The 15,607-nt window shown below is 31.8% G+C and overlaps 1 protein-coding gene across 1 annotated transcript; it reads right to left on the bottom strand.

Annotated features, from left to right (window-relative positions):
• Window positions 1-4,015: 4,015 nt before the first annotated feature.
• Window positions 4,016-15,544, bottom strand: LOC143044458 (pre-mRNA-splicing factor RBM22-like). The gene is made up of 9 exons (XM_076216490.1): window positions 15,423-15,544; window positions 13,519-13,572; window positions 11,914-12,076; window positions 11,163-11,263; window positions 10,034-10,203; window positions 8,131-8,331; window positions 6,756-7,006; window positions 5,143-5,310; window positions 4,016-4,346 (listed from the first exon to the last, which is right to left on the bottom strand). Exons 1-9 carry the CDS (start codon window positions 15,474-15,476, stop codon window positions 4,177-4,179), a joined length of 1,332 nt encoding a protein of 443 aa, XP_076072605.1. The 5' UTR covers window positions 15,477-15,544; the 3' UTR covers window positions 4,016-4,176.
• Window positions 15,545-15,607: the final 63 nt, after the last annotated feature.

The raw sequence follows: 15,607 nt of genomic DNA, 5'->3' as shown, positions 1-15,607 counted from the left end.
TGTAGTCCTTATGTAGCATGTGTTAGTTTTTTATTGATTTTTTTTTTTACACTTTCTAACCAGGTGCTCCGCAGGGCGCAGCTTTATACGACCGCAGAGGTCGAACCCTGAACAGTTGGGGCAAGTATGGACAAAACATTCAAGCGTGATACAGCTCTGAATTTGGATTGTGATCAAATTTTTGACATTACATGTTTTTTTTTACACAAAACAAATGTCAAGATTTTACAAATCAATTAAAGATTTCTTCTTCAAACTTTTTAAATCTAAAATTAAATAGTTGACACAGCATAGGTTTCTGACACAGAATGAATGTGGTCTAATGAACTTAAAATATTTTTTTTGCCTTTGAGCAATTCACTATGCTGTTGAATATTAATCCTCTCAAAAAAATGTTTGAAGAAATTTTCTTTTTATTTATGAAATCTGAAATGAGAAAAATTTAACCCCCCCCCCTTTTTTTTCACATCCCCGTTTCCCTTTTTCCAAAACTGATATCAATTCAAATTTCTAATGGAGTTTGCAACAATAACTACTCTTTTAAATACATCATAAAATATTAAAATGTAAAATAAAGTGCTTGTTATCACTGAATGGTAAAGATTGGTTGGTAGTAAAAGTGAATATACATTGTTTATTGTATAAAACAATAAAAAAAACTTCATCAGCAACATTTTATATTGGCAAATTTCCAATGAAGTTATTTACATAAAGTTATTGGCAAATAAAAATAGAAAATGACATCATAGTCATGTCTGGCAAATGTCCAACATACATTATCTAAAAACATTTTAGATAAGATAAGGAAAAAAAGCTTCATCAGCAACATTTTATATTGGCAAATTTCCAATGAAGTTATTTACATAAAGTTATTGGCAAATAAAAATAGAAAATGACATCATAGTCATGTCTGGCAAATTTCCAACATATATTATCAACTTCTATTCTATACAAAGAAAGATAACTCCAATTGAAAATTAATTGCTATTGCACAATATTGTGCAATTAGATATTTCTTGCTATTGTGCAATACTGTGCAATTGAAAATTTCTTGCTATTGCACAATACTTGATATGGAATCCTGATTTGGACCAACTTGAAAACTGGGCCCATAATCAAAAATCAAAGTACATATTTAGATAAAGCATATCAAATAAGCCCAAGAATTTAATTTTTGTTAAAATCAAACTTAGTTTAATTTTGGACCCTTTGGACCTTAATGTAGACCATTTGAAAACTGGACCAAAAATTAAGAATCTACATACACAGTTAGATTTGGCATATCAAAGAACCCATTTATTCAATTTTTGATGAACAAAGTTTAATTTTGGACCCCCATTTGGACCAACTTGAAAACTAGGCCAATAATTAAAAATCTAAGTACATTTCTAAATTCAGCATATCAAACAACCCCCAGGATTCAATTTTTGTTAAAATCAAACTAAGTTTAATTTTGGACCCTTTGGACCTTAATGTAGACCAATTTGAAAACGGGACCAAAAATTAAGAATCTGCATATACAGTTAGATTCGGCATACCAAAGAACCCCAATTATTCAATTTTTGATGAAATCAAACAAAGTTTAATTTGGACCCTTTGGGCCCTTTATTCCTAAACTGTTGGGACCAAAACTCCCAAAATCAATACCAACCTTCCTTTTATGGTCATAAACCTTGTGTTTAAATTTCATAGATTTCTATTTACTTAAACTAAAGTTATTGTGCGAAAACCAAGAATAATGCTTATTTGGGCCCTTTTTTTGCCCCTAATTCCTAAACTGTTGGAACCAAAACTCCCAAAATCAATCCCAACCTTTCTTTTGTGGTCATAAAACTTGTGTCAAAATTTCATAGATTTCTATTAACTTAAACTAATGTTATAGTGCGAAAACCAAGAAAATGCTTATTTGGGCCCTTTTTGGCCCCTTATTCCTAAAATGTTGGGACCAAAACTCCCAAAATCAATCCCAACCTTCCTTTTGTGGTCATAAACCTTATGTTAAAATTTCATAGATTTCTATTCACTTTTACTAAAGTTAGAGTGCGAAAACTAAAAGTATTCAGACGACGACAACGACGACGCCGACGACGACGACGACGCCGACGCCGACGACGCCAACGTGATAGCAATATACGACGAAAAATTTTTCAAATTTTGCGGTCGTATAAAAAGCTGCCATTACAATATTTATAATTTTGACCTGTAGCCACTCTTATTCAGTTGGATGATTTAGAAAAATGAACAGCTGTGCCATGAGCACGATGAGCACATGATACGCCTTTCACATTTTCAAAGAATAAAATGACTTCTCAATGTCATATTCAAAATTTATGAAAATTAAAAGGGAGCTTACATCAATAGATATAAACAATTCACCAAATTTTCATGAGAATTGCTGAAAGCTTTTTGGGGTTATTGTCCAACAAGAGGCTGTCACAACGACAGCAAACCGGATTTATTAACATTTATTTGTGTCCTGGCAATATCACAAGAACCATTACTGATGAATGGTGAAAGTGAAAATCGTCAATATCAAATTTGACCTCCATTTTGTCATCAGTATCAACATATTAAAATTTGAAAAGCTTAGATTGAATGGTTCATGAGTAAATGCAACAACGTGAATGGAAACGCCATTTTACGATCTTTCAAGAACCATAACTCCTGAACGGTAAAAGTCAAAATCGTCATTATTGAACTTGATCTCTATTTTGTCATCAGTAACAACATATTAAAATTTCAAAAGCTTTGGTTGAATGGTTCATGAGAAAATGCACGGACACGACGGGAAACACCATTTTTCAATCTTTCAGGAACCATAACTCCTGAACGGTAAAAGTCAGAATCGTCATTATTGAACTTGACCTCCATTTTGTCATCAGTAACAGCATAATAAAATTTCAGAAGCTTTGGTAGAACAGTTCATGCATAAATGCGCGGACACGACTGGAAACTCCATTTTTCAATCTTTCAAGAACCATAACTCCTGAACGGTAAAAGTCAAAATCGTCATTATTGAACTTGACCTCCATTCTGTCATTAGTAACAACATATTAAAATTTGGGAAGCTTTGGTAGAACATTTCATGCGTAAATGCACGGACACGACTGGAAACTCCATTTTTCAATCTTTCAAGAACCATAACTCCTGAACGGTAAAAGTCAAAATCACCATTATTGAACTTGACCTTCGTATAGTTGTCAGTAATAACATATTAAAATTTTAAAAGCTTTGGTTGAACGGTTCATGAGTTAATGCACAGACAACATTTGATTGCCGCCCGCCCGACCGCCCGCCCGGCTGCCCGCCATACATCCCCAAAACAATAACCGACATTTTTGTCACAAAAATCCGGTTAAAAACTGGAAAATCACCGCTATTTTATGAATAAAACCCCAAATCATGGAAATGTGAAATCCATAAATTTATAAAATTTCAAAGGGAGCCATCAATAGATATTAACAAATGAGTAAAAGCTTATAACTCGTAAATGTAAATTCAAAAGGGAGCTCATGTCAATAAATATTAACAATTTATCAAAATATCTTGCAAGTTGGTGAAAGCATTCTTCAGTTATTGTATGAAAACTGAAAAAATCCCCCTTTTTTAAAGAATAGAACCCTATAACTGGGAAACGTAAAATCTAAAATTTATAAAAAAACGAAAGGGAGCTCACGTCAATAGATATAAACAATGTACCAAAGTGTTATGCGAATTGTTTAAAGCGTTTTTTTGAGTTCATGTCTGACATGTTGACACCGAACAGACTTTCAGACAGACAACTGTATACCATTATACGTCCTGCAAACGGGCACTTAAAAAATCAGGGAGCATAAACTGTAATAGATGAAGATTATGAGTGGATTTTTTTATGGAAGTGATTGCATTTTTCTTTTTATCTTTTAATTATAAGATTATGTCAAGTTTTTAGGGGTTTGAATGGAATGAAGAGTGACTCTTATAGCCTATCCCTTGCTAGTACACCAATGTTATAGGTTGAATGACAATAAAACAATTTATTTTACATTCAGTTATTTCTTTTATTACACAGTGACTTTAAAAACAACTTATATCGTCAATATTGTTTACATAAATCTTTTTCCATTCAATGTATTAAAATGACATGACCATTCCACATTGCCAAGTTCCAACATTCACTCTGAAGCAGGCAGGATATCAGTTTTTCTGAACTGGTACTGCTCCCATTCTTGTAGGATCCTGTGATGGATAGTGGACTGGTAACTGGTGCCTCTGTTGCTGCTGCTGTTGTTGTTGTTGCTGCTGTTGATGATGTAGGGGAGGTCTCATTGGCATCATACCAGGAGGAGGTGGAGGAAGTCTCATTCCTAAAAAAAAAATGCACATGTTATTTCTGGTGTTCAAATAGTATCTGTCAATTATATATTTGTTACTGAAAAATGAAAATTAAAACTGATAAAAGAAAATGTTTCTGACAAATGTTAAATGTTATGGAAAATGTAATTTTGGCAGTAAATTTTTATGGACAAAATGTAAATTGTTACTGCCAAATATTAATTGTTATTAACAAATTTAAATTATTACTGACAACATAAATTGTTATTGACAAACACAAATAATTACAGACAAATAAAATTGTTACTGAAAAATGTAAATTGTTTCTGAAAATGTTTCTGACAAATGTAAATTGTTTCTGAAAATGTTTCTGACAAATGTAAATTGTTTCTGAAAATGTTTCTGAAAAAAGTAAATTGTTACTGACAAATGTAAGTTGTTTCTGACAAAAGTAAATTGTTTCTGACAAATGTAAATTGTTACTGACAAATGTGAATTGTTTCTGACAAATGTATATTGTACTGATATTTGTATCTTGTTATTGACAAATGTATATTGTTACCAACAAATGTAAAGACAATGTTCTTTCTGCAATACAGAATAATAAATAGAAAATTACACAGAGCAAAGTTTTGACCAATCTTGTTTACAACTAACACACAAATGTTAGTCCTTTATAACATGTTATAATGACCTTGGTTAGAAGTCACAGATTTGTTTTCTCACATTTTGTTTTTGCAGGAGGTTATAGTAAGTACATGTATTTTCTATTACAACCACTATAGGAATATTAAGTAGTGTTGTTTCCCTCTGTAAGTTCTAACTTACCTGGAGGTGGTGGTCCCCTGAAGAATGTGAATGGTACAAAGTTAGGTGGTGGCCCTCTAGGAGCCCCTGGTGGCCTTGGTGGTACAGGCGGCATCATCATGGGTGGAGGTCCATTCAAATTAAAGAAATTGTTATTGTGGACAATCTCCTCTGGAGGCAGAGGTAAAGCTGCAAATAGAAAATAAAATAACATTGTACAAATTCTAAATTAATAAATATATAAACAAATAACATGAGGGTGTTATTTGATATTCAGTCAAGATAAACAAAAAATAAGTCTTAAATAAGCCTTACATAAATCAGGTACATTTGTATTTGATAAAAAAAAAATGATTGTATTAGCATTAGGACATTTTTAATGATTTAAGTTGAAAATATTCAAAATAGCTTTTGTATTCAGCTGTGCATTCTAAAATTTGACCTCGAGGGTATTTGAATATTGCAGTACACAAATTAAAAAGAAGTACTTGCTGAGATCAATGCAACAAGTGAAACTATTGTAAAAAAAATTTGCTTTGCTGAGTGCAGCCTGATACGACCGCAAATGTTGAACCCTAAACAGTTCGGGCAAATTTGGACACAATATTCAAGCTTGATACTTTCTGAATTTGGATTGTGACCAAATTTTTGACATAGTATAGGTTTCTGACACAAAATAAATGTCAAGATCTTACAAATATATTGCGCAAAACCTGTGCAATTAAAGATTCTTTTTAAAATTTGACCGTTTAAAAAATTACAACCCCCCAAACTTCTGATCCCTCCTTGGAACAATTACCCCCCCCCCCACTAATCCTTGCCTTTCCTTTGTAGTATGGAAACTTGTAGTAAAATTTCAGAGAGATCCATACTCTTAAACACAAGTTATTCGTTCGAAACTAGAACAATGCTTGTTTCTGGCCCTATTTTGGCCATTAATTCCTGCATGAAATGGGCAATTACCCCCAAACTCAATCTCAGCCTTTCTGTTGTGATATGGAACCTTGTGGTATAATATCAGAGAGATCCATAAACTTGCACACAAGTTATAGTGCAGAAACTACAAAAATGTTTCATTTGACCCCCTTTTGGTCCTTAATTCCTAAACAGTTGGCACCATAACCCCCAAAATGAATCCAAACCTTCTACTTGTGGTATTAATTGAAATACAAGTCATAACAACTTATTATCCTGAAAGTAGAAAAATGCTTGTTTCGGCCCTTTTTGGGCCCCTAAATCCTAAACGGTTGGGATCATCATCCCCAAAATCAATCCCAACCTTCCTTTTGTGGTATTGGACCTTCTTCTTAAATGTCATAGAGATCCATTGACATAAATAAAGTTATTGTTCGGAAACCAAATGTGTCTTCGGACGACGCAGACGACGAAGACAACGACATCATACGATCCATAATTTGTTTGCGGTCATTTAAAAAATGGGACAATTTTTAATTCATTAGTGTATATATTTTCATTTTTCGTGATTTTCTTTCTGTTATGAGGACTTTGTTTCCTATAAAGCCCTTTTATTGAATGTGAAAGGTTTTAATTTAACTGTATAAACCATCTTTAAAACATTGTACAACTACTTAATTAATATAAGATACATCATACATATCTGAATGAATACCAACCTCCAGGAAGTCCTGGGACAGGTTCTAGCTCTGCTTCATCTTCCTCGCCATCTTTCTTCACCGGAGCTCCTTGTTGAGCCTGAGATTTTCCCCATTTTATTGTCAGCCTTCTGCCTCCAAGTATCAATTTGTTAAATGATTTTTCTGCAGCTGTTTCAGCGGCTGCCCTTGTTGTAAACTGTACAAATGCACATTGTTGTTTGGTGACAATATTGACAGACCTTATCTCACCAAACTGGTAGAATTGGTCTCTGCAAAAAACACATCAAGTATTATTTTATATCAAGTTACTTTTCACTCTATTGATAAAACATGTCTTCTTATTATTGGCAGTAAAGATTCCATACCAAATGTCTTAGTTTTATATCCTCAACAGAAAAAATGAAAAATACTGCCTTAAAAATATTGCACCTCCTGGTGAACCCTAACAAAGTTCTTTAGATTATTCTTTCTTTTTTTGAACAATTTTTGAAAAGCTACATTATTTGATTGAACTTTTCATTTTTCAATGAATGTATGAATACAATATTTGTATTACCATTTATCAAATGATATTCGAACAAATCTGTCCAAATATGGATAAATCGGCATGTGCAATACTGATGATGTTTTCCTGTCAAAAAGGAGTAAATATTGCTTATCAACACAACAGGGCCAATACAGAAAAAGATGTATTGACCCATGGGCTAAGCTTACTAAACTTTGGATGCATTTTTATGCATAAATACATTTGTATCATATTTTTTAACTTAATATTATACTAAAAGTTTAAAAGATGTTCACATGGTTCAGTGTATGAAATGTCTTGAAATGGAAATGTTTCACAGTCTTTTCGAGTATGACTTTCGAGTATGACTTTCAAGTATTTTCACTGTTTAATTTCCGTTGATCAATAATCAGAATGCAGACAATTCAAGAGAAGAATTGTTAAACTGTCTGATTTATTCTTTCTAGCTACTTTATATTCACTAGATTAAATGAATTTTAATAGCAGAAGATTAAGTTATTGGACAAGAAATCAGAAATTACATTTGACAATGTTGACAAAATATTCATTGTGAAAGAGAAAAGACAAAGTTCAGATATGAAATTCTGTATCTTCTTCGCGGTAATTATTATTCTTATCAAAATAAAAATCAATTAATAAAAGTGTTGTGAACTGGCTGTTTCTGTAGTTACTCTGTTATAATAGCTTCTTAATCAGCTGTATTAGCCCTCGTCTTTTCAAGTCTAGAGTCCAATACAGCAAACCTTGAATCTATAACAGGGCTATTACAGAAACTACCAGTTCACAACACTAAAGTATTACATGCTACTGAAATGATTATAAAATATTTGCAACACATTTTTTAAATATACTGAAAGATATTCTTACTTTAATTCTGATTCTTCTATCTTTTCTCCTAGATTGCCTACATATAATGTAGTTATAGTTTTATCATCTGGAGGGGTAAGTTTAGGCATGTCACTGTATCTTCTCATTAACTTTTCTGCCACAGGGTCATTCATACCATAAAATCTATCTTTTATGTTCTGATCAGCAAGTGGATCATCAGGGTCTGTTGGTTTGTCATGTCTGTAAAAATACACAAAAATAAAATCTATCTTTTATGTTCTGATCAGCAAGTGGATAATCAGGGTCTGTTGGTTTGTCATGTCTGTAAAAATAAACAAATATAAAATCTATCTTTTATGTTCTGATCAGCAAGTGGATCATCAGGGTCTGTTGGTTTGTCATGTCTGTAAAAATAAACAAATATAAAATCTATCTTTTATGTTCTGATCAGCAAGTGGATCATCAGGGTCTGTTGGTTTGTCATGTCTGTAAAAATAAACAAACATAAAATCTATCTTTTATGTTCTGATCAGCAAGTGGATCATCAGGGTCTGTTGGTTTGTCATGTCTGTAAAAATAAACAAATATAAAATCTATCTTTTATGTTCTGATCAGTAAGTGGATCATCAGGGTCTGTTGGTTTGTCATGTTTGTAAAAATAAACAAATATAAAATCTTTCTTTTATGTTCTGATCAGCAAGTGGATCATCAGGGTCTGTTGGTTTGTCATGTCTGTAAAAATAAACAAATATAAAATCTATCTTTTATGTTCTGATCAGCAATGCAAATAGATCATGAGGGTTTGTTGTATATCTGTAAACAAAATTATATCCATTTCAGTGTTGATTTAAATGTTGCTTATAAAACTTACAACATGGCAGATTAACTTGCTATAAAATATTGTGTCAGCTGACATATATTGGATTTTTGGTGTTTTAACGCCACTTTGAGCACCACTTTTACGGTAGTCTATTTAATGGTGATTAGTTTTTATTGGTAGAGAAAGCTGTATTGCACAGAGAAACCTGACAACCTTCAATAGGAAAACTGACAATCCTTGTCAATTTCGCAGGAGCGGGGTTTGAAACTCACAACCTCAGTGTTGACTGACTAGAAATTACAGTAGTAACCACAACAAGGCCCCTTCTGACATTTAATGAATGGCTATTATTTATTTTGAATTTATTGAACCATAAACTTAATTTTTGACTCTTCACATTGAATAATCCGCAATGTGAAAAGTCAAAAATTAATTTTATGGTTTAATAAATTCAAAATAATTTATTGCCATTCATTATAAATAAATTTCTATCAAAAATAAGGCTCAAAGAACTTTTTATATTATTTAAATTAACAATAACAACGTACACACATGTAGGCGTATGAATACACAACATTAGAGTGGGCGTGTCGCCATCAAAATTGACAACATAGAAAATAAAAGTAATACTTTTAACCAATCAGAAGACAGTAAATACACCCAATTTATTTATATTATGATGTTCTATTGACTTTTGGTAAATACTTGTATACAACATTAGAAAGGGATATAACTCATCAACTATAAAAGTGATGCCACCTAAATTTGAATTGTTCTGAGAGTAGTGGTGATAACCATTGTGCATATGTTTCAAATCTGTGTTTTGTGGTAATCAGCATTGTATACAATTTTTATAAAATTTGGTTGAGGCAAACTTCAGTTAGAGAACGAAAACCAATTTCGGTATGTATGTAGGAAGGACGGACATGGGTACCCCTAAAAGGGGGCCATTTATCTTAACATAATGAAAGTCTGGAACATTTGATTTCCTGATTATTCTTTTGATATTTATTTTTCTTCATAATTCTAAGAAAATCAAACCCATAAATGGTCACTTATTGGTGTGCCAAACTTTTCAATAATAATGCTACAAAATTTAGAACAATTTCTGATAATACAAACCTGTATGGGCATTCTTCTCCTCTTTTACATTCACCTTTGACCCAGAATGAACAAATATGTGGTCTGTTTCTCTTGTAATAGGGTGTAGTTCTAGCTAACTTTAACAACATATCACTAGGAGCCATCGCTTTACCTAAAGCACTTGATGAATTTAAACCATCTTGTGCCATCTGAAAAAGAACAAGATTATTCTCATCAAGAATTTTAAGTTTAATCAATGAACCATTCACATGTCGGTAACACCTACATACAAAAGGTTGTCTATTAGTTTTTTTCTTAGAAATCAAATTTTTTTCTATATAAATGACGGTTTCAGAAATGGAAGGTTTGACTTTTAAACTGTTAACTCAGAATTATGTCTTTATAACTGCTTTGCAGCAAACATCATTAACAATTTTAGGGACCACCATCTTTCTACATGTACTTTTTTAAATATTCAATTGAAACAAGTAAAATGAACTTATTCTATCTCATAAGGTTAGATAAATAAATGGAGAATGTGTCCCCATGGACACAGATAATGCCCCTGCTTGCATTCAACATTATAAAGGAACATAACTCAAGAACGATAAAAGAGAGGGTACCCAAATGTGTACTTGATCTGAGTTTTGTGGTTATAAGTATTGTGTATGGATCTCATAATGTTTGGTTGGGACAAACTTAAGTTACAGAACAGAAACTAAAAATTTTGCAATTTTTCGATTTATAAAGGCACATAACTCAATAATGATTAAAGTGTTGCCACCAAAATTCAACTTGATCTGTATTTTGTGGTAAAAAGCAATTTGTATAAGTTTCATAACATTTGGTTGAGGCAAATTAAGTCAGAGAATGGAAACTAAAAATTTAGCATTTTTCAATTTACAAAGGGGCAAACTCTAGAACGGTGAAAGTGATGCCACCAAAATTCAAATTTGATCTGTGTTTTGTGGTGTTAAACATTGTGTATAAGTTTCATAAGATATGGTTGATGCAAACTCAAGTTATAGAAAAGAACGAAATTTTGCGAAATATGTACATTCAGACAAAGGTAAAACTAAATGCCTCAGCGGTGGGGCATAAAAATGTTCAATTTTACAACACTAGTCATTATGCATGTAGAAAAAAAAATCCTGTCACATTAACTTACTTTGTCCTCCATATTCTGTGTATAAAATTCCTTGTTGACATCAGATTTAGGCATGTTGTCCTGTATCTTCAATGCTGCATCTCTAACCTGTACTGGTAATCCTGTAAACAACAAACTAATATAAACTATGTTTTACATAAACCTGTAAAGAACAAACTAATATATGCTACTTTTTACATCCTGGAATTGTTATATATACTTTAAAATGTAAAAATAGGTAGTAGTAACTCAAGGACTGTGTCAAATTTAGATTTAATAGACAAATTCAGATGTATCAGACCAATGTTTTGTTTTAGGAAACAGTTTAAATAAACTAACAACTCATTAATAAATCTTTTTAAATGATTCAATTGTTAAACAAGTTATATGTTCAAACAAACATTTTTGAACATTGTAAAACTAGAAAAGATGTTTTTCCTGAAAATGAACGTAATTTTCATGAAATTTATGGACTATTGTTGGTAAAACCTACTTGTTACACGGGTTGATTCCAACTCTTTTACCCTATAAGTGTACAAAAGATGTTTAAAATGTTGAGACAGAGGCCATCAGTGTTCTCCCCAGAACCTTCATATAGCACCATGGAAATCAACATGGCACTGGTTTTCCATAATATGGCCCCTTTGAATTCTATTATAAAATCGTCCAAAATAACATCATGGTAGAAAATATAGCACCAGGGTACCACAGTGCTTTAAGGCCCTGAGGAGAACACTGGGCCTGTGAATTAAATGACCGTCTTTATAATTACCATATTCTAAATCAAGCAGACATGTCTGACAAATATTCTTAATTTTAGAACATGTCTGACAAACTTCAGTCTTCTTGTATCTCATCCTTGCTCCGGGACACCACCTGAATACTGTGAAGGGTCGGACACAAATCTTACATTCCTTTCCATACTTTTCTTTCATCTGTAAATAAGAATAAGACGGAATGCAGTTTATACAATTTTTTGCAAGAAGAAGATGATATCAACAAATGATCAAGGGGCAGTTAAAAATTGTGTAAAAAATGACCGACATCATTGATTTCATCACCAGAAAACAGAAACAAAACATCAATAGTCTCCATAAAACCAGGGGTGTGGAAATGCTATGCCCGACTCGCCCGACTCTTACATTTGAACAACCGGACAAGTAATTATTTTTGTATGGGTTGCCCGTGGACAAGTAAAATAATATAAAAGACAAAGTTCAAATCCAACAGAAATATAGAACTAATTTCAACATGTTCAAAATATATAAAGATGTTCAATTTATGTAAATGAAACCAATGGTTCATGACGATAAATATTACATAATACCGAAAATAGATAGATTAACAAAATAAATAAAAATAAGTATGCGAACCCGAGTTGTGTAACATTGCATTGGTTTTGTCCATTGACACAGGATGGTCGATTAGGTTTTATCCATCATGTACCGGAACTGTCATTTTATATGATTTTGTATCGAGAATCAGATTGATAAATACTTTATAAAACACCGGGCAAGCAAGACAAAAAGAGTAATGAGTCGAGTAAAAACCCTAAAACGCAAATGGAGGATAAGGAGTATTAAAAAAAAATATGGAAGCGAGAATTTCAGACATCGTGAATATCAGATTGCACCTGGTCATCTAGGATGGAAATTCGGAAAATAAATATTTTTTTTGTCTTTATATTTATAGATCAAAGGTCAACATTATTTGTTGTCAGAGTGGTAAATGGAAGGGACGGTTTAATTGCCCATCAATACAATTATAAAAAAAACCAAAAAAAAAAAAAAAACAAGTGTGTTGATCAGTTGAGAGAAACAGCAAAAAAGTCAATAGTTAATCCATTATTTAATTTCCATTTCTTCACTCACTGTCCTCTAAACTAGTATATCATTATATGTACCTACTGGCTACAATTTTTATTCCAAAACTGCTGCAAAAATTACCTTTACATGTTATTTCATTGGTTGTTTTGCTGTAAGGTTTTTGTCCCATAGATGTTGACCTACTTTACTAAATTTTTACACATAATAAACAAATGGATTTCACTTGTTTGTGATGCAGTTGTAACAGTGCTAAGAATCATATATTAACTACAATGAAATACTTCAATAAATTGGGACCATCAGGGCAAGTAACTTTTTTTCCGGACAAGTGAACTTTACAGTTTTACTTGCCCAGGGACAAGTGCCCACAGCAAATATTTCCACACCCCTGAAAACAGACAGAAAACTTAAAATTCAGCAGCTCAAACCTCACTTAACATGCTTAAAGTGACCAAGTGAGGGCTTTAAAGAAAGGCAATGTCATTAAACACACCCATCAGTTCATTTTTTTCCATTCTATAAGTAAATGTCTATTATATTACTTTACTTACCATTCTTATGTATGGGTTATCACCAAGACATGTCTGACAAAGGATTGGGAATTCCTGCAAATAAAATATATTCATTATTGTATTAAATTTTATATATGAAATACTGGTTGTTCATCACCCTTTTAGATACATTGTATTAATTAATGTAACGAACTACATTTGTACCGTCTTTTGATAGAAATGAGGTGGTCTTGAATTCAACAAAGTTTCATATGATGAAAACATAATCTTTCAATCAGTTTAAATGAGGTCTGGAGCTTGCATGTCAGTAACCACTAGTAGAGTCTTTTGCTAATTTAAGTATCATTGTCATTTTGCCTTGTTTCCTTCATTTGTCCTTTGAATACCTATTCTGAATACCCTTAATTAACCACAGAACTTCAAAATGTTAATACTTCAGACACTATTATCGTGTTATTCTTTCATTCATATTTTGATTTGACAATTATTATTCAATTCCATTTAATTTTTCTATTTAGGCCATAGTTATTATATTTTTAGTTTTACGAAATTTTTTGACACAACCAATGGGTAGGAGGACGAAAAAAAAAAAAAAAAAAAAACTGCTGCTGCTGATTTTTTTTTTTATTTCACCAGGAGATTTTCTACTAGTGTAACAACTATTTTTTTTTTTCTTGACAAGGTTTGAATTGAAAATCAATGTGCAACAACTTACTAAATCACCAAGAGCATAAATTTAGATTCTTTCATGCAGTTATGAACTAAAATTTTTTTTTTTTGCATGAAAAACACTGGGTCGGAGGAGAAAAAAAAATAAAAATCAACATTTTTGATTTTATTTTTTTTCCTATTTGGCAAAAATTAGGGTAGGAGGGTTCGTAAAACTAAAAATAAAAAAACTACAGCCTTATGGTCTACTCACAATCGCTACACCCCAAACTGAATGGCCAATAATATAGAAATCAATATCTATTGAACATTGTTGAATACATGTTTATCTTTTTTTTGCATTTTTAATTCATTTTTGAAAATATGAAGACATGCATTTTCGTAGTTATTTGTTACATTCATTTCGGTTGGTATTTTTTTAAACTTTTTTTTTTATTAATTATATGTATATATATAAAACAATCCAGTGCTAAGAGACTAAAAGTTATATATATATATATATATATATATATATATATATATATAAATATATATAAAACAATCCAGTGCTAAGAGCTACCAAATACTTCCAAAAAGATATCTGAATCTTTGAGCATGTTGAGTTGACTAATACCATATTATAAGTGTCTCTTTTTAATTGTCAAAAAGTTCAAGTTTGATGACTGTTTTTGGATTCTAATTATGTTGTGTGCATTTGACAATATTTCCGATTTCTGCCAAATTTTGTATGCATTAAGAGATCGTATATGTATATGGAGCATTAACATATAGATTCTGTATTTTGAATGTTGACCTTAGCATGTTCACCAACCCAATTAAAGTACCAAAATTTAATTAGATTAAACCATTTTGACACTTTCCATAAATCAAGCAAAGATTGTCATTTAAAAGTTTTGACGCCTAGTGTTCTGTGGTATTATGCGGTGTTCTGTGGTAAAAAGATGCTCCATACTTTTTCTGTAAACTCCTTTTTCTACCATCTACAGATATTAAGGTTCACCTAACGGCCATATTTACACCACAAATTTTACTCTGAGTACAGACACACCTAAACCCCTGCAAAATTTTTCAGGGATGACAGGAACATGATAATTAGATTTTAAATGCATTTTATGTTTCAGAAAATTACAAACTTTTCTGGATAATATTTGCTATTCATATTTTTCATTCTTGCAGAATGTGCCAAATAAAAGTTTGGAACAAATAAACTTTTCCATAGAGGTTGTTTGTCACATGTAAAGGTAATATGCAGTGAAATAGTCTTTAAAACATACAGAATCTTCCCAGTTTTGTCGATTGTACGTATTTGCACCCTTCGATGTCGCCATTTCTTTTCTTTTAGTGAAATCTGGTCCCCTGATGTTGCGAAGTATAGTACAACACTACCTAAAACAGAACAAAAGTTTGTACCAGTTGTTTAAAATCACTAAAATGTTTGATTGTAGCAGTAATAATGACC

The sequence above is a fragment of the Mytilus galloprovincialis genome, chromosome 9, assembly GCF_965363235.1.
Source record: "Mytilus galloprovincialis chromosome 9, xbMytGall1.hap1.1, whole genome shotgun sequence".
NCBI classification, from domain to species: Eukaryota; Metazoa; Mollusca; class Bivalvia; order Mytilida; family Mytilidae; genus Mytilus; species Mytilus galloprovincialis.
The sequence above is the reverse complement of the archived record's forward strand: the minus strand, read 5'-3'. Positions and strand labels throughout refer to the sequence as shown.

Bases quoted from the DNA above. Each gene is read 5' to 3' on its own strand.
- LOC143044458 (XM_076216490.1), bottom strand. From the start codon at position 15,476: ATGGCGACATCGAAGGGTGCAAATACGTACAATCGACAAAACTGGGAA. The intron at 10,204-11,162 runs GTAAGTTAATGT...GTTCTTTTTCAG, and splicing joins CACAGAATATGGAGGACAAA to ATGGCACAAGATGGTTTAAA. The intron at 4,347-5,142 runs GTAAGTTAGAAC...TTTTTTTTTTAG, and splicing joins CAGGGGACCACCACCTCCAG to GAATGAGACTTCCTCCACCT.